General features: G+C 43.5%; 2 protein-coding genes and 1 long non-coding RNA gene across 5 annotated transcripts in view; 2 read left to right on the forward strand and 1 right to left on the reverse strand.

The window, feature by feature from the left end:
* Positions 1-3465, forward strand: part of UGGT2 (UDP-glucose glycoprotein glucosyltransferase 2) — a 180962-nt gene extending 177497 nt beyond the window's left edge. For both annotated transcript variants that reach the window (XM_036080088.2, XM_078070183.1), the window contains one exon: positions 3322-3465. In XM_036080088.2, coding sequence (XP_035935981.2) covers positions 3322-3344 — 23 coding nt within the window. In that variant the 3' untranslated portion in view covers positions 3345-3465. The remainder of the gene's footprint in view (positions 1-3321) is intronic.
* A 7528-nt stretch (positions 3466-10993) lies between these two features.
* The window catches only part of DNAJC3 (DnaJ heat shock protein family (Hsp40) member C3), an 88285-nt gene continuing 81612 nt past the window's right edge, over positions 10994-17666 (reverse strand). For both annotated transcript variants that reach the window (XM_078070186.1, XM_036080089.2), the window contains exons 10-12: positions 14911-15043; positions 13959-14107; positions 10994-12349 (exon numbers count right to left, since the gene is read on the reverse strand). In XM_078070186.1, the coding sequence (XP_077926312.1) occupies positions 12192-12349; positions 13959-14107; positions 14911-15043 (440 nt within the window). In that variant the 3' untranslated portion in view covers positions 10994-12191. The remainder of the gene's footprint in view (positions 12350-13958; positions 14108-14910; positions 15044-17666) is intronic.
* On the forward strand, positions 12257-16098 carry LOC118527968 (uncharacterized). Its single transcript, XR_013446897.1, has 3 exons — positions 12257-12380; positions 13420-13576; positions 13672-16098. It is a non-coding gene; the product is annotated as an uncharacterized LOC118527968 (long non-coding RNA).

Raw genomic sequence — 17666 nt, forward strand, 5'->3', positions numbered from 1 at the left:
GCGTTTGATCCATTTTGAGTTAATCTTTGTGTATGGTGTAAGAATGGAGCAAAATTTCATTCTTTTGCATGTGGCTGTCCAGTTTTCCCAATACTATTTATTGAAGAGACTGTACTTTCCCCATTGCATATTCTTGGCTCCTTTGTTATAAATTAATTGACCATATTTGTATGACTTTATTTTTGGCCCTCCATTCTGTTCCAGTGAACTGTGTATCTGTTTTTATGCCGGTGTCAGACTGTTTTGATACAGCTTTGTGATGCAGTTTTAAATCGGAGAGCCTGATGCCTCCAGCTTCGTTCTTTCTCAAGATTGCTTTTGGCTATTTGGGGTCTTTTGTGGTTCTTTATAAGTTTTAAGATTGTTTGTTTTATTTCTGTGAAAAATGGTGTTGGAATTTTGATATGGGTTGCACTGATCCTGTAGATTGCTTAGGATAGTAGGGACATTTTAATAATAATGATTCTTCCAGTCCATAATCATGGAATATCTTTCCATTTATTTGTGTCTTTATCAGCATCTCATAGTTTTCAATGTACAGGTCTTTCACCTCCTTAGTTAAATTTATTCCTAGGTATTGTATTCTTTTTGATGCAATTGTAAATAGATTACTTTCTTAATTTTTCTTTCTTACAGTTTGGTACTACTGTAAAAAAACACAACAGATTTCTGTATATTGATTTTGTGTCCTGCCACTTTACTGAATTCATTTATTAGTTTTAACAGTTTTTTGGTGGAATCTTTAGGGTTTCCTATATATAATATCATGTCATCTGCAAATAGCGACAGTTTACTTCTTTTCAACTTGGATGCCTTTCTTTCTTCCCTAATTGCTATGGCTAGTACTTCCAATACTATGTTGAATAAAAGTGGCGTGGGTAGGCATTCTTATCTTGTTCATGATCTGAGGGGAAAAACTTTTAGCTTTTTGCCATTGACTATGATGTTATCTGTGGACCTGTCATATATGGCCTTTATTATGTTGAGGTAGAGTCCCCTCTATATCCACTTAGTTGAGAGTTTTTATCATAAATGGATGTTGAGTTTTTTCAAATGCTTCTTCTGCATCCATTGAGATGATCATATTTGTATCCTTCGTTTTGTCGATGTGGTGTGTCGTGTTGGTTGATTTGTGGATGTGGAACCATCCTTGCATCTCTAGGAAAAATCCCACTTGATTACGGTGTGTGATCCTTTTAATGTATTGTTAAATCTGGTTTGCTAATACTTTGTTGAGGATTTTTCCATCTTTGTTTATCAGGAATATTGGTCCGTAATTTTCTTTTCTTGTAGTGTCCTTTTCTGGTTTGGGGATCAAGTTAATGCTGGCCTTATAAAATGAGTTCAGATGTGTTCCTTCCTTGTCTATTGTTTGGAAAAGTTTAAGAAGGATTGGTATTAATTATTCCTTAAATGTTTGGTAGAATTCACCAGTGAAGCCATCTGGTCCTGGACTTTTGTTTCTCAGGAGGTTTTGATTACTCATTCAGTCTCCTTACTAGTAATTGGTTTGTTTAGGTATTCTGTTTCTTCATGAATCAGTATATTCATGGTAAGTTGTATGTTTTTAGGAATTTATTCATTTCTTCTAGGTTGTCCCAGTTCCTTGGTGTATGATTGTTCATAGTAGTCTTTTACAGTTCTTTGTATTTCTGTAGTTATATTTTCTTTTTATATTTCCTAATTTTCCCCTCTGTTCAGGGGATTTTTTTTTTTTTTACTTCTATTGATTTTTTTTGAAGGGGGCAATCCCATCTTAAGTTTTGCAGATCTTTTTCTCTGCTGCCTTTGAATTTCAGTGTCTTCTTGTTTTATGGTTTCATCGAATTTCATTTTCAGAATAATCTGGAAAATATTAGAATTATCTTAAGTACCTCTTTGGTTCTCTTTGTTACCTTTATTTCTTTTGGGTATGTTGATTGTTCATCTTGGTCCTTTTTTCTTTTGCTATTGGTCTTCCTCAAATGCCTGGAGATCCTTGGCTATTTTTATATTTTTAAGAGTAAAAGATTAGATTGATCAATACAGAGAGCTGGCAAGCGTTTCCTCTGTGTAAAAATGTCTGTTTTTCCAATAGGCTTCTTCCCTGAGTGGGAGGGTTAATCAATAGCTCTAGGTACATTAGCATGTGCAGAACTGACAGACTTCTCTGGATGTACGGGCACGGAACAGATAAAGGCCATGCTACACACCAGCCTGGCCAAAAGCCAAAATGAGGGCATTTTATTCAATAGCACTGACACTCATATGAAAATCAATCTCTGTCTCTCAGTAGATTGTTCAGTTTTGTTTTTTGTTTTTGTTTTTTTTTTGTTTTCAAAAATCATCTTCTACTTTTTGTCTTGGAATAAACAGCCTGACCAGTTCTCTGTGAAATGTAGGGACAGAATGAGAGTGGGAAGCCGAGAGGCACAGATTTTCCTGACAGTGTTTCAGTTACTGCTTCACCTTCTCACTCACGCCCCACCAGTGTTTGCTGTTAGGAGATTCTCCTCTGTCGGGAAAATCAGCTCCTCTTCCCAGCCGTGTGCTCGTGTATCAGCTACGTGTTCTGTCTTCAATTTTTAGAAATTCATTCATAACTCTGCTCCAACGATGTTTCATAACCACTTCCCCCATTCTCATTGTTACTCCCTTTTATATTTCTTTATTATCTCTCAAGTAGAATTTAGTGAAGAGAGAAACATAGTCTAACATCTCGAATTATGGAAGAGGATGCATTTAAATTGTACTTTAATACATTTCTGCCTGAAAATGTCATTTTAAATATGTTAGTTTTAAAACCAGTATGTCACAGCTCAGTGATGCGGAAGAAGAAACCATTCTGGTGTCTAAGAGTCTTCGCTAGTACTGATCCTCACATTTGTGTCAGCTTCTGTCAGTGTTTGAGTGCTCTTGTCTCTCCCATCTCAGGAGAGGACCACATATGGCTTCTGCTCTTTGTTGTTCCGTTATGTTAACCATAGGCTCTTTGTGCATGGTGAGTAACCTATCAGTATTTTTCAAGGCTTCCATTGCCAGGCAGGGTGCTAGGCTTTAGAGATAACAGGGATAAAAAAGATGTGGTCCTTGTGACCCATGAGAACTCCCCTCTAAGTGGTAAAATGTGAGTGCTTGTGATACAATGTAATAAGTACCATAATGTACAAAGAACTAATCTCATTTCACATAAGGAAGCAAATAGGTACTAAACAAATGAAAGGATCCTCAGTCAGCACCTAGGCTGCTTTTTCTGTATCTCTTAATTTGGTGAGATTTATGCTAATAAGCTAATTTGATATTTAAGATTTCAATAACTAAATACATTTTCCTCCTCTACAGTTTTGACTCATGATGAGCTCTAGCACTGGCTTCTAGGAAAAGAAGAGGAAAGTATGACAAGAAATCTGCCACCTGCTGGGGAAGTGTGGAACTACTGCTAAGACTTCTGGAGCTTTCATTAAAGATCAGTGACATATTCCTCAATTTAAATAATATTAATTATTTAAAAATACATGTACTTAATGTATTGAATAAGTTTAAGTTATATAAAAAATGGCCATCGAGTATTTAAAACTAGATTATTTCTTTTTCTTTATTGCTTGAAACACTGGGTTTTCACCCATTAAAGTGATACTTTGCCAGATCGCCCAGTAGAAGAACATAACTGACTAGCTGGTCCTCATTGGGATTTATCAAACCATCTACGTCTGTGTATTCCCTCTTTATGCGTCCATATTTCTTTAATCGCAAAATGCATTTAAAATTAGAGAAACCTCTTGTGTTTTTTTCTTCTGAGAAAGAAAAGGACTCATGGTTACCTCTGAATAAAAAAAAAAAAAAAAATTTAAGCCCATTTATAACTTACTTTAAAATGAAAGAAGTGTGATACTATACTATAATCATTTACTTCTCTTAAGCGATATGATACAATTCTAAGCTGTATTTGTATTAATGTTCCTAATTTTTATTTCACAAAATTATATTCATGGGCTTCTGAGGTTTGTATGCTTTTAAAAGAAGGAGTATAAAAAGAAGTATCAAGTAGTCACTTTTATAGAAACTAAGTTAAGCATATGAAGTTTGTTTTTCTGCTATGTATTAATAATAGATGAATAGAAATAGTGTTCAAAAACTATCCCCCTATTCTAGAATCTGGATCTTGGGAATGGAAGAGACCTCAGTGTCACTTGAACCCCATCCCCTGAAGAAGCTGATTCGATGGGGGGACTGAGCACGGGCGATCGTGATTGTGTACGGAGCGCTCCCTATGACCTGCCGAGTGTGCTGTGGGAAATGTCTCACAGAGGTTCGCCCCAGCCACCGCGGCAGGCCCCCTTCCGGGCCCCGTGCAGGGGAGCCGGGGACACCTGGGAACCCTGCCAGGCCATAGGGAGCAGTCTGCTCCAGGAGACAGGCAGGTCCCTCTGAGCTCCACAGTGAGCCAGAGCTGGCTCCTGGGGTCTCTTGTTCCTGGAGCTCCTCGGAACGGGTCTACCCCTCCTCTGTTCGGCGGCACGGCCCATAGAGTATTTGAAAATAGCCTCTCTGTTCCCAGCTGCTTCCTTCATTCCTAATGAGAAGTCACAAGAGCTCTCCCTCTCCTGGTCACCCTCCCTTTGTCACTTGTTCCCCTCTGTCTGTGGTAAAATGGAGTGTTCCAGGTGTGGCCTGCCCTGATGGAACGAGATTATTCCCGTGAGTGAGTTCCAAGGATCCTAAGGGATGCTGTGGAAGGCTGGAGTGGTAACTTCGCCTGGGGTGGCCAGCTCCGTGGTGCTGACGCCTCCAACGTCTGGGCTTGCGGAGAGGTAAGAGACTCTCTAAGCCAACTGAGGTGTGCCGTGGGGTTTGGGGCAGAATCCCCACCTGATGGTAAGATGGCACTGTGCTTTCCTTTATTGTCAGCTCGGTTTCACTTCCATAGAATCTTGTGGGGAGAAGGATCGGCTAGCCAAAGGCCCCTGATTCCCGCGCTCGGCACTAGCTACCATCTCCGGTATGCCAGACTTCCTATTTCACGGAGTATAAGCTAATATCGCAGAATAATGTAAACGGTCCTGATGCTCCCCTTCTAGTTTGTATGTTGTGATTCGAAGGGCACAGTGTCCATACCTCATTTCCAGATGAGTAAGAGCTTGTATCTAAAAATCCAGATTTAAGGGGCGCCTGGCTGGTCATGAGTTCAAGCCCTGTGTTGGGCATGGAGCCCACTTAAAAAGAATAAATTTTAAAAATTTTAAAAATCCAGATCTATAAATAAGATACTTCTTTACAGGGAGATTCTTTTATAAAATGGCTCACTTTTAAATTTCTACGTTAAGTGCATATAGACTGCTGTGTGATACAAAAATCCACTCTTCTCAGGGGCCGAGGGCGGGCAGTGACCCGCAGCCCTTACAAGGAAAGCCACCAGCTCCCCTGAGCTGCAAATGCTGACACGTAGCCTGGGGCATTTGCGCCGTTCTGGATCCCGGTGCGGGCCCCCTGTCAAACGTTAACAAAACTCAAATCCTGAAAGAAAAAGAAAACACTTTCTATGAGAAGTTACAATCCACTTATCTTTCCCCCTCCTTAAAGGAAACTGTCAACAGTTTATTCAAGAATTAGGAGATTTTGAGCTTATCATGGAAAGACCTGTAAGCTTTAGGCATAAAGTAAACCCAAAATATGAGACTGAAGACCATCCAGTCTTCGTACCACTCGGAAGCTGATATTCAAAAGGTTAGATTTTGGAAGTGCCCGTCCTTTGGCTCCAGGTATCAAGTTCAGAGGACAGTGGAGCCTCTAGAGAGCGAGAACTTTGGAAAACACATAGGCCATCTCAGCCTGGAGTTAGATAAAATCGGTCTTTTCTTTAATGGGAAAAATGTAGTTTGACACAAGCGGGAGCCAGGCCCCGACTCCGGCCCCTGGGAAGCGGCCTGACCGCTGGCCCTGCCCCAGAAGGGGCTTCAGTAGGTAGCCGCCGACTCGGTACCCTTCGGTGACTAAAGCGTGGCGGAGACCGTTTTCTTCGTTGCTGCTGTATCTCCAAGAAGTTAGTGACATTTAGGGGGCAGGGGGAAAGAAATTAATGACATTTAACTTTCCACTAGAACAAGTAAGACTATTCACCAAAGGACTCGGACAGGTCTCAGCTCCAGGGATGAAAGGCGCCAATGAATCAGGCTCAGGACCACGAAGTCTAAGCTACTGTCCCACCCCTGTCTTGCCCGCTTCTCTCACCTGACTTGGAAGGCTTAAAGCAATCCATTCACTTCCAAAGAACTGGTGGGATTTGTTAAAATCTTACCTTCGGTGGCAAAGTGAGGGAGGGGCGGCAGGAAGGCCCAGACTCTGAGCGCCCGAGCTCAGCTTACAGGAAATTGTGTGGCCCGGCGGTGCGCGGTCGTGGGTGCTTGGTCGTGGGTGCTTGGTCGTGGGTGCGGGGCCTGCGGTGCTTGGTCGTGGGTGCGGGGCCTGCGGTGCTTGGTCGTGGGTGCTTGGTCGTGGGTGCGGGGCCGGCGGTGCGCGGTCGTGGGTGCTTGGTCGTGGGTGCGGGGCCGGCGGTGCGCGGTCGTGGGTGCGGGCGGGGCCCACGGTGCGCAGTGGGCGGTGCGCGGCGGGCGGTGGGGGCAAGGCGGCCGCTCCTCTGGAGTCTGGAGGGATCCTGGAAATGGGACAGCCGCTCCCGTCTTGTAGCGGATTATAAAGCTCAGATCATCAAACACAAACTTCTGTTCTCTGGAAAATTCCAGAGTGGAACCTCTCGACTTAAAAATTACTGTTAACAACGTTGTTCAAAGATTCCAGATTTGGGAAATAATCTTGTACCCTACAGTTAATTACTTGCATTTTAAAATGTTTCTTTGATCACGTGGACATGCCCAACTGTATCAGGCTTGTTTCCTACCTGATACGATTCCACTTTAAAATTTGAAGTTTTTAATTAGAATTGAGGGAATAAAAATTACTCAAATTTTGAAAGACTGGTTCAAAACCAAAACATTTGAACGACAAAGATCAGCCTCATGTTTAATCTGAACCTGGGGAGAAGGCGGGGAAGGCAGAACCACGAGCCGGGCTGAGGAAGGTGAATTGCGAGGTAAGCGTAGCTCATCCCACGGTGGAGAATCTCGGCCAGAACAGCGCACTCAGACCCCTTTCTGCAGAAGTCGTGAGCGCTGCCCGCGTGGCCTTTTCCTCTGTCTTCCCACAGTCGGCAGCTGCCAGAAAATGTTTCTAAAAGGCTTCCTCTGAGGAAGGCCAAAGTAGAAGTCTCCATATAACCTGGACCAATCCAGTGACTATCTACTATGTGTCCTTTTGAATTTACCAGACCAGAATAAATGGCATTAAATAAATATCCAAATGAAAAGGTTATGGAGGGGAAAGTGTCAGGAGGTGACACTGGGTATGAAAGGAGGTGGGAGAAGCCTGCTAGCCAGAGGGGGAGGAGGAGGAGGGTTGGGGAGGCGGGGAGGCGCAGGGTCCCGCGGGGGGGTTTGTGAACCACGTGGACAGCTTTGGCGCTCTGGGCCCAAAGTGCCGGGATGGGCTTTGGCCTCCGCTGACACTTGCCCAGGAAAGCTGGGCGGGGCTCTCCGGATCTCTCCGCCTGCACTGTCTCCGAGGGTCCTGTTTATGCTGAGTGTGTGTCCTACGGCGGTCTGTCGGGCCACAGCTCTTGGACACCAGGACAAACAGGCTCATCTGGGATTTGGTGATGCCGTGTTTCTTCGCCGCTCAGCGTCCATCATAAAGCTGGCCTGGTGTAAAGGCCACGGCCCACGCCGCCCCCCCCCCCCCCCCCCGTTAGCGTAGCAGACGGCATCCAGTAGGAGGAAGACATGCTGTTTTGTTTGCACTAAAATTGTACAATTTCCACTCTCGTGAGGTCCTACGAACTTGAGGTGATAAAAGGCATTAAACCACAGGAAACAAAACACTGCAACAGGTGATAGGGAGAGTTAATAAAATCCTAAGAAAAACTTAACATGGTGAAATGTCGCTTAGAAGAGCTATCCTTTGCTATCTTTAAAGCATCTTTCACACCGAGAAGAGTCCTGAGGATCTGGGAAGAGAAAATGGATCTGCCCTCCCTCTCTCTTCTGGCAGCCCTCATGCCTGGGGGGGACTTTCATAGCCTCAGACGGAGGCTGAGTGCTCATATATTGCAAAGATAGCATTATTAAGAATTTGGAAACTGTGCACTTTCTGGGAAGGTTCTAAATATAAGTGTTCTAGTCCTTTAATTTTAGGGTGTGTGGAATACTTGAGAAGAAAGCTGCTTGGGTTTGTAGTTAGAAATCTGTGACGGGGCGCCTGGCTGGCTCAGTCGGTAGAACATGTGACTCTTGATCTCGGGGTTGTGAGTTCAAGCCCCATGTTGGGTGTAGAGATTACTTAAAAAGAAAAAAGAACTTTGATCGAGATAAACCGCATTCCCCCCACCCCAAGCAAACCCCTTTTAAAGACTTTTACAGAAATGTGCAAATTATAGTATAAAAACCAAAGGCTTCAAACAAAGCCAATTTAAATACTAGATTTTAATAGTATTGAAACCAAAGAACTGTCCACTGTAGGACTTTTGGAGTTAAGAGGTTTTAACCATTTCTGCTTTTCGTGCTCGGACTTTCCTTCAGCTCCACACACACAGGCCGCCCTCCCGTCACCCCGGCTCCGGACTACATGCAAAGCAAAGTTGGAAGGTAGACTTCTCATGAATCGAAAGCAAGAAAATACTGATTTGACCATAAATATTTTTATTAAATGTGAAAATACACGGGCATAAAAATAGTACCCATATTTGCAGACATATCTGAGATCCATTTCAATTAATTTTCAGTTTCTTTTTTTATTAAAACACTAAATTGAGATGGATTAAATTAGTCTTGTCTCAGAACCAGCAATAGCCTTACAGTAGGAGTAGTTTAACTTCTCAAACATCTCCACGTTTTCCCTCCTCCAACTGCTTTCCGCTGCAGGCAAGAGGTCACCGCGGATGAGTGCCACACCTGTCACTATACATAAAGCCACGCGGTGGCTAACTGTTCTCTTAAATCATTCAGCAAATGAGATCATCCATGAAAAAAAAATCCCCACCTATTAATATCATTTGCAATTGCAGAACAGACTCTGCTACTAACAAAAGGAATGATCTGATTTAGAATAAGGATATTATTTGTTGACAAATTAGCATTTGCCTTCCTCCTTCCTTTATAAATATGGGAAAGTCCACTACATTCAATGAAGTTGCATGAATTTCTCTAGGTCACACCACGCACGGTACTCAGAGCCTTTGCAGGGCCCGTTGCCGGCACCCTGTGCTGGAAGGCAGGCAGCTCTAACCCAACCTGAGGAACCGGTTTCAACGTAAGCCATCTTATGCATTTTTTCCATAGTAAATGTCACAACTTCTGACCAATTTCATGCCTTTAAAGTGAAATCTTCCATTTTCCACCATGAAGAGGAAATGCTGCCAATTTCAAATTGTGATTCTATTAACTTTTTTCATACTTGGTTATCAGTATTTTTCCCTTAAAAAAAAAACAACTATGGGGAGTTTTTACATTCCATTATCAGAGTCCCAAAAAGTTGTTTTCATACTGGTATTTAAGATAAATTTTTAATACTGACTAAAGATATTTTAAAGTTAGCATTACATCCATCCAATTCACAGTAGTAAACTATTAGTTTTCGTTTTCAAGTTTTCATTTATCCATGCTAAGAAAGCACAGTTTCAAAAATGGGCAATAAATTTATTCTTTTTAGAATCGTCTCATGTTTATAGGCTGAGGTGTTTAATACTTGCTGCTGTGGAAAATATCCACAGTATACAGACAAGGGCTCCTTCATTTCAGGAGCTTACCAAAAAGGAAGGAAGGAGTTTAAGACCGGAGTCTAATACAGCTAAGGCTAGGTAGCCCTGTGATTTTACTTTTCCGGAAACAGCCCTGACGGTTACCGGGCAGCTACAGGCCCCGAAACAAGAGCCAGGGGACTGGCAAGTAGAAGGAAGCCGCGAACAAGTCAAACGTTCAGTCCCGAGCTCTCCGGAGCGTGAGGACGCCGCCCGGCAGGCCGGCGGGACGCAGCTTCTGTCGGCGGGGGGCCTGCCGCGACGCGTCAAGGCGGGGCTCACAGTCACAGGCCGCACTGTCCTCGAGTCTCTCTGTGGCGCTGGCACTTGGCCCCGTCGCTCCTCTCTCTCCACTGAAGACCAGCAAGTAGCTGCGCATTTCAGTTACGGTGACTAAACTGAACCCACGGTACAATTTCAGGAACAGGACTTACAGTTACCACCAGTGCGGACAGAACCCCGCCAACAGCCGTGTGGGCAGCACCCGGACGCATCGCCCACCGGCCAGCCCGCCACCGTCCTGACTCCCTCCGGCTCCTTGGGGCGACTTCTCGTCTTCTCTGAGCGGAAAGGCAAGTGATTTCCTATTTCCTCGGTCTGATTCGGTGTGAAAATTCTTACTTTAAAAGTAGGTAGAGGCCATTGCTAGATCGCAAAACGGTCACAGTGACCTCACGTACCAAAGAACCAGACTGGCAAACAGCACTGATCTAATGCAGTCATGAGCTTACTGAGATGAAAGAATAAACAAAACTGAATTTCCCTTCGAAATCCTTTCAGCACTGACTTGAATTCTGAGACCTTAAAACGAAAGGAAAGCTGCGAACTATTCACTAATTTTCAAAATGCATTAAGTTTATTGGTAAGAAAAAGACTTCTAAATAGATGCAAAAAGCACACAGGTGTTTTGCTCAGCTCAACTATGTGATTTTTGCCCCTCCATTTAAGGAAATCTCCCCGTCTGTTTCAGGATGACTGCGGAAGGAAAGGCCCTGCACTTGGCTGCTATGGTCAGGACACCTCCCGCCACTGAAATTAAAATGCCTGATTTCATAAAAACAACATATTAGACCCATACTCATCAAAATGCTCTGAGGCCAAAACAAAAAACCTTTCCAGAATGAAGGTAGTAATTCTTATCTAAAGTAATTAGAGTTTAAATGCAGCATCAATAGTTCCATAAATATTTAATGTTCTTGATTAAAGTAACACTCAGTTTTTAGGGAAAAAATTATCCAGTATACAAAGACTGAATAAGTTCATTTCTTAAAAGGTAAGAAGGTATCCCAAGAAGAGAGCCATCGCGATGGTGGAGATATAGCCAGAGCTGACTAGATTTGTAAACGTGTATTTTTTTTCTCGGCAGGAGAACCTCCAGAGGCATCAGGGTTGGGTCAAGGGGCAGGTCTCCTGTCCAACGCCCGCCTCAGACAGTACCACATGGGGGGTGGGGGGACTACAGTTCAAGAGGGTCGGTCAGGATGGACGAGAAGCTGCCCCACTGCCTTTATTAAAAGTGGGGAACATGGCATTCTCTGTCAACTGAGCAACTTTACATTTCTAAGGCAGTCCTGTTACAGGAAATTCTGTATAACTCACAACTTCAGTTCTTAAAGTATTACATTCTGCACTTCAAGCTTATTTTAAGTGACACCACTGCTCTATTATCTGAACCTGTGTTACATATTCTCTTTTAATTTGTTTCACGTTATTAAACAAAAGGGCCCATATGTTTTTACGGTTAATTCTATGTCCGTGGTCTTCTGTGTTCTCTGGCAGGTACCAGACATAAAATACATGCTTCACATCCATCCAGACTCTGCTCACGCCAGCAGAGAGAGGGAAACGCATGTGGACTGGCCGAGGCTCCGTAACTGAACAGTACTGGCAAGCAGCTGGACTGAGCAGAACCGAAGCAAAGGTGTCCCTAGGAACGTACAACTCAAAATGTTGATATTCTCTTTAAGAACCCTAAAACACAACCCCTTCTCATGAGGCTCCTGGCTCCTCCTCACCCACGCGGGCACTGCTGCCCTCTGCAAGGCCGGGAAGAAGAGTCTCGGCGGGCTCCAGTGCGGGCACATGCGGGAGCCGTGCCGCAGGTCCGCCTCCCGCAGACCCTTCTTCCAGGCCCTGCAAACACTTACACGGGCTGCTTTGTCAGAGACAGACCCGGTCTTCGCCTCCCTGCCTCCGTGCACCCATCAACCTCCAGTCTAAAAGGGATAGAACGATTTTTCCTATTAAAACAACTCTTTGGTCATGGACAAACTAAAAGATTTGAATTTTTTTTTCATTAGGATCCCGGAACAAGGTTTCTTTGTGTTTAATCTTTAAAAAACTTAAGAAGAGCAGAAAAACAGCTGGTTTAATTGAAGTGGAATTTAAATCTAAAAGGTCCGCCTGAGCTGAAGGGATTGAACCCCTGCCATGAGTTCCAGCTCCTGTGGAAAGGGCTGCCACCACCTCCTTGTTGGCTCTCTGCATCCAGCGGATCTTCTCCGTCATCAAACTTCTTCCTCATTTCTAGGAACGAAACGAGCAAATTAAGACCCAGGTATTCACTAAGCACGGGGAGGGGGAAAGGACCACTTCCTCTCCTCTTATCCAAACAGTTGTGCCTGATACACATCCCGTTCCCACCCAGCGCCGAGGTTTGGTCTCAGGAGAAAGGTCCTAGAGGGGACCCATCACGGAGAAGGGGTTGACGTTCAGGGCTGACAATGGGAATTCATTGAAATTCAGGCCCCCTGAATCTTCTCACCTCACAAGCATCTACCCAAGGAAATTCTTCTCTGAAAAAAAATAATTGCAGAGGAGGAGACCTCCAAAAGTCCCCACTCAAAGAGCCATGTCACCATCCTGGCCCCAGCAATGCAGTCCCAACGTCGCCAACACACCAAGCACCTTTTGGGTCTCCGTCTTAGATCCGAGCAGAACTAAGGTTCCCTGGCGTACAGCTCAGGAGGCCGCCCCCACTGCCATGCCCAGCGGTCCTGAGGAAGGTCTCCGATGAGACCGAGACTAATGCCAACAAATGGGACAGAGGAACACTTCCGGGGGGGCGGTGGGCGGGCAGGAGAGCAGACTAACATCCTCAGAGACCAAAAGAACTATTTCATCCTTAAAATAAGAACAGGGGCTAAGAAAAAGCAACAGAACACAAAAGAACCCTTAGTAATGGCAACCGCAGTTCCTGATGCCTCTGTGCCCGCCCCCCTCCCGCGTGCACGGGGCGAGCTGGAGGACAGACCCAGGGGCTGCCGGCCCTCAGCTGCTGAGTAGAAGAACAGAGCATCCTGCTCTACTCCCTAAGCACAGCTCTACCTCTCCTGCAGGATCATAAATGAGCACGGAGGCTCATAAAGCTTCGCCTCCATAGCAGAAGCAGATGTTCAAAAAAGATTGGCCAAATGGGCATAAAATGTCATTTCCTTCTATTTCTGATGAATTTGTCTAGCCCTAGTCCTAGCTCCTGCTGACATGGAAAGACCTAAAGAAGGAGTAGTTATTAGCTTAATATTCAGTTCCCTCTGCAAATCTCTAAACATTGTTCACTATTACCTAATTTCCTTGCCTTCTCTCTCATTTTCCAGGCCATTTTAGCATATGATAAAAGCATTTCCAGCAACCAGAAAATCTAATGAACATTTGACTTGGGGCAAGATTCCTGAGGAACACAGGATAAGCAGCCCCAGGCTAGTACATTCCAGCCTGGTGCCCCGGTTTCCTAATCACGCTCCTACAAGTTTGGTATGAAGAGTTCATCATTGGGCAGGGGCGGGGGGGGGGGGTGGGGGGGGAGGAACCTGAAACCTTCCCCTCACTGTTGTGCTTTGCTGTCGCAGGTGGAAGAGCTGAGACTCTGAGACTCAACAAGCCCTAGTCACTTGTGCAGAAGAGAGGAGTCGAACCAGGCTTCCTGCTTCCGTGTTTGCTGGTCTTCCCACTGCACCAGGCCCACGGGGGCCGAGTCTGGCAGGGGCAGGCCTGAAACTGGACTTCTGGAACTGCCAGGCTGGGGAGCAGACCCCAGCTCCGGGGGGCAGCTTGGCCACCCCCCACGTGTAACACTGGGAACAGAGCTAGTAAGTCACCAACCACTGACTCAGCCACTTCGAGAGACAAACAATACCTGGATCAGAGAGAACTTCTTTAGCAGCTGCTATGTCAATGAACTTTTTCTCCGCTTTTTTCTTTTCTTCTTCATTCTGGAAGTTATCTGGGTGCCACTGCAGTGCTAGTTTTCGGTATGCTTTAATGATTTCTTGCTTTTTGGCGTTTCTGAGCAGTATTAAAATTAACGCTCATTAGTCAAAAAGTGCCCGACATACCACCCCCAAAAACAGAGACAGTTATGATCCCCCTGGCAAATCGGCAGCCTGGTTTTCCTAACCGTGCCAATGTTGTCCGGTTCTAGGTGATCATTAGAGCTGGTCAGTCTTCAGAATTTCAATGGGAAGAAATTACTTTTGATCTTTGTAGTTTTTTTTTAAAAGAGAAAACTGCACAGACCCATTTTTAAACTTTCTAGATTTCCAAACTACCTGATAGAATTCTTGGCATTAAGAGCTAACTCTGACTCTGAACCACACTTCCTGTTTTGCTTCTGGTTAGCTTCCTTAGTTCTGGTTCAGACTTTTGATTGAAAGACTGATGGTTCCCTTGCTCAGGGAAGGTGGATCTTGTATAATTTACCCAGCTTTTGTCTATCTCAGTGCCTGTAAGTTAATTCTCAAAGTGCCACTTTATAATTCAGACTAGAGAAGTTTGCTTTTCCAAAACCCTCCTGTCCCGACCAAAAGAAAGCTCACTCCTCTTTACCCTTCCCAAAAAATCTGGGCTAGGACCTACTCATGCTACATTGTCATCCCTCTGTCACCAACTACTTATTCCCCCATCGTTGCAGAACTAGTCTAAAGAAATCTACCTGTAACAAAATGATGGTTACGATGTGAAAGATGCTTAGGTTTAATCCTGGACTGAAATTATATAAAGCAAGGAACCGAATCAGAGAAGAAAAAAGAGCAATGATAAGCTTTAAAACAGTTGATTAAAAATAACAATGTAAATTTTAAATAACTCACCTTTTTACTCCTAAGATTTTATAATAATCTCGTTTCTGCGACTGTTTCAATAGCCTCTGTGCCTTCTCTAGACCTTCCCGAATCTGCTGATCATTTTCATTGTGTTCCTGCGCAGTTTCATAATCCTGAATAGCTGTCAAAATGTTTAAGATAATGCTGTTAAAGGAACTGGAATTTATAAACTCTACTTATCCTGTAAGATTGATACTCAAGTCACCATCTCAGCCCCTTCACTCTTTTGCCATTATTGCTAAGAGCCTAAGAGGGACGGTGATGATTTTGTTAGCCAACTTACCAAAGGCCTAATGAAGGCTGAATTTAGGTAGCTTTTTACTCCCATTCAATAAAACTCACTGCTCTTTACTCGCCCACCTTCCCACCGCCACACCTTCATAGCCGTACTTTATACAAAGCAGTCTTTCCATCACTACGACTGAACTGATCGTTACATAGGAAAATAAAACCGTGGCAAAGAAAATCTGCATGGTCAGCTACAGGTCCACAATTCAGAAGAATCAGAGGCTTAGAAAGGGAGCAAGAAGAACCATCAGCAATCAGAATGTCTAAGTCATCTAGGGGTTTCAAAAGGAACTATTACAAACCTACTGTTTTTAAGCTATCGATCAAAGCAGATGACATTGTCCTGGTACGGGAAGTCTGGTAACAATCCATATTACAGTTTTTGCCTTATTTTAGAATACTATCTAGAACACAAGGCATCAGGATATCTAAGTCATGTAGAAAAGAGTCAACGTAGCAAGCCTGAGACTGTTACCCTTAGAAAGGCCTCCTGGCAAGGTTGGTCCTGGCTGGCACATCAGAAGACGGCCTTCAGGAGCGTTCCCCCCCATTTCCTGGTAAGAATGGCTCACTGTGCCTCAGTGTTTGTACAGACAATGTGGTTTACGTTACACATCGTCTTTCTTTCTGGGAATCTGAGAGCTGGCAGGGCAGAAGGTGCCTGGCTGACCAACCCCTCATGAATGCCCCGGGTACGGGTGCTCTAGCAAGCTTCCCAGCAGACAGCACCTTGCACGTCTTAAGGAATTACAGCTTGTCCTATGATTTCAAAGAGAAAGACTCTTGGAATCTTCTACCTGCTTTTCTCTGGATTTTGTGCCATGTGTCTTTTCCCTTTGCTGATGTTACTGTAGCCTTTCAGTAGAATAAATCTTAGCCTGGGTACAACTGTGTGCCGAGTCCCATGTGTCCTCCTACTGAATCACCAAATCTGGGAGTGGTCTTGAGAAGCAGACATCTCAAATAAGGAACTGTTGGATTCAAATTCTAGTTTTTAGGGAAGTGCATTTCACCGTGGGAAAAAACATCTCTCTGGACAACAGGTCTGAGGATTCGTCTTGGCAACAGCTAATCCTAGAAGGCCTTCAGGAAGGCCCATGATCCTTCTGGCATACTGCTGGAAGGTCACTAGCAGCCTAACGCCATGTCATGATGCGTAGGTCATTCCTTCACTTTACCTCATCACGCAGACATCAGCCATTTTATTTCCCATCATCACAAGAACAAGGATGAATACAGGACAATAAGATAATTCTGAGAGAGACCACTTTCACATAACTTTTATTACAGTAGTATACTGTAATTGTTCTATTATTAATCTCTTACTATGCCTAATTTATAAGTTAATCATGGGTATGTATGTATAAGAAAAAATAGTATGTATCGGGTTGGATATGATCGGCAGTTTCAGGCATCCACTGGGGGTCTGGGAAGGTGTCCCCTGCAGATAAGGGAGAATGACTGAATTAACCTGCACTACAGAGAAAAATGAACCAACACTACCTCTGGTCCAAGGAGGCGGGGGGGGGGTGGGGGTGGTGAGGAGTACATTTTAAGCTTTTATCTTAATTCCTGCCTCAATGCATTAATATTAAATATTAATATGAAGCATTACTACAGTCACCCAACCCACAGTGACAACATAAAATACCTTTCCAATTTAGTACACAAAACTATCATAGTAGTGAGGTTTAAATTATCACAACCTAGTAAGGAAATGTACTTTGAGGGAATGTAATACAAGGGGAAAATGTTTCAATACATGCAATTTTGCTATTTATGCAAACTCTACATTTAAAACATGTTTTTCATTCTTAAATGTTTAGAGTATCTCCCCCAAAGCAGTCTTCTATATCCTACCCTTTTATTAAAATTTAAGGTAGACACATTTTTCCCAATCCAGAAAAAATACAAAATTATTGTTTCCTACATTCATATCATTACAGGTAGGTAATTTAATTAGAAACTTAATATGGGTGATGTTAAAACTTCCCATAGACATAAACTAGATAGATAATTTTTAATTATATTTTCTCAGATTCTACAGTCCAAGGAGTCATCTTTAAAGAAAAAGTAAATAACATCCAATTATGTTTATCCTATACCATAATTAAGCATCCACGAAAAGTAGAATAAGAAACATTAAGGCCCTGAAAAAAAATCTATTACATATTAGCCAATTCATTTTCTATCCTCTCAACCTAAGAAAAACTTTTTCTTCCATATTCCCCCTACTCAGTTCTGAAGGGACAATGCAAACAAGGGAAGTGTACGAGTGTGCCTCCCTTCCACCCCACTCCCCCACCGAAAGGACAAAATAATAAATAATAATAATAATAGAACTGTGGCAGCACTGAAAACAGCAGACCAGAAATTTTCTTAAATTTCTGAAAGAGAGGAAGCAAATGGGATCCTATAAATAATGAATAAACCTAAGTATCCAAGTAGAAGCCCTA

The sequence above is a fragment of the Halichoerus grypus genome, chromosome 4 (genome assembly GCF_964656455.1).
Source record: "Halichoerus grypus chromosome 4, mHalGry1.hap1.1, whole genome shotgun sequence".
NCBI classification, from domain to species: domain Eukaryota; kingdom Metazoa; phylum Chordata; class Mammalia; order Carnivora; family Phocidae; genus Halichoerus; species Halichoerus grypus.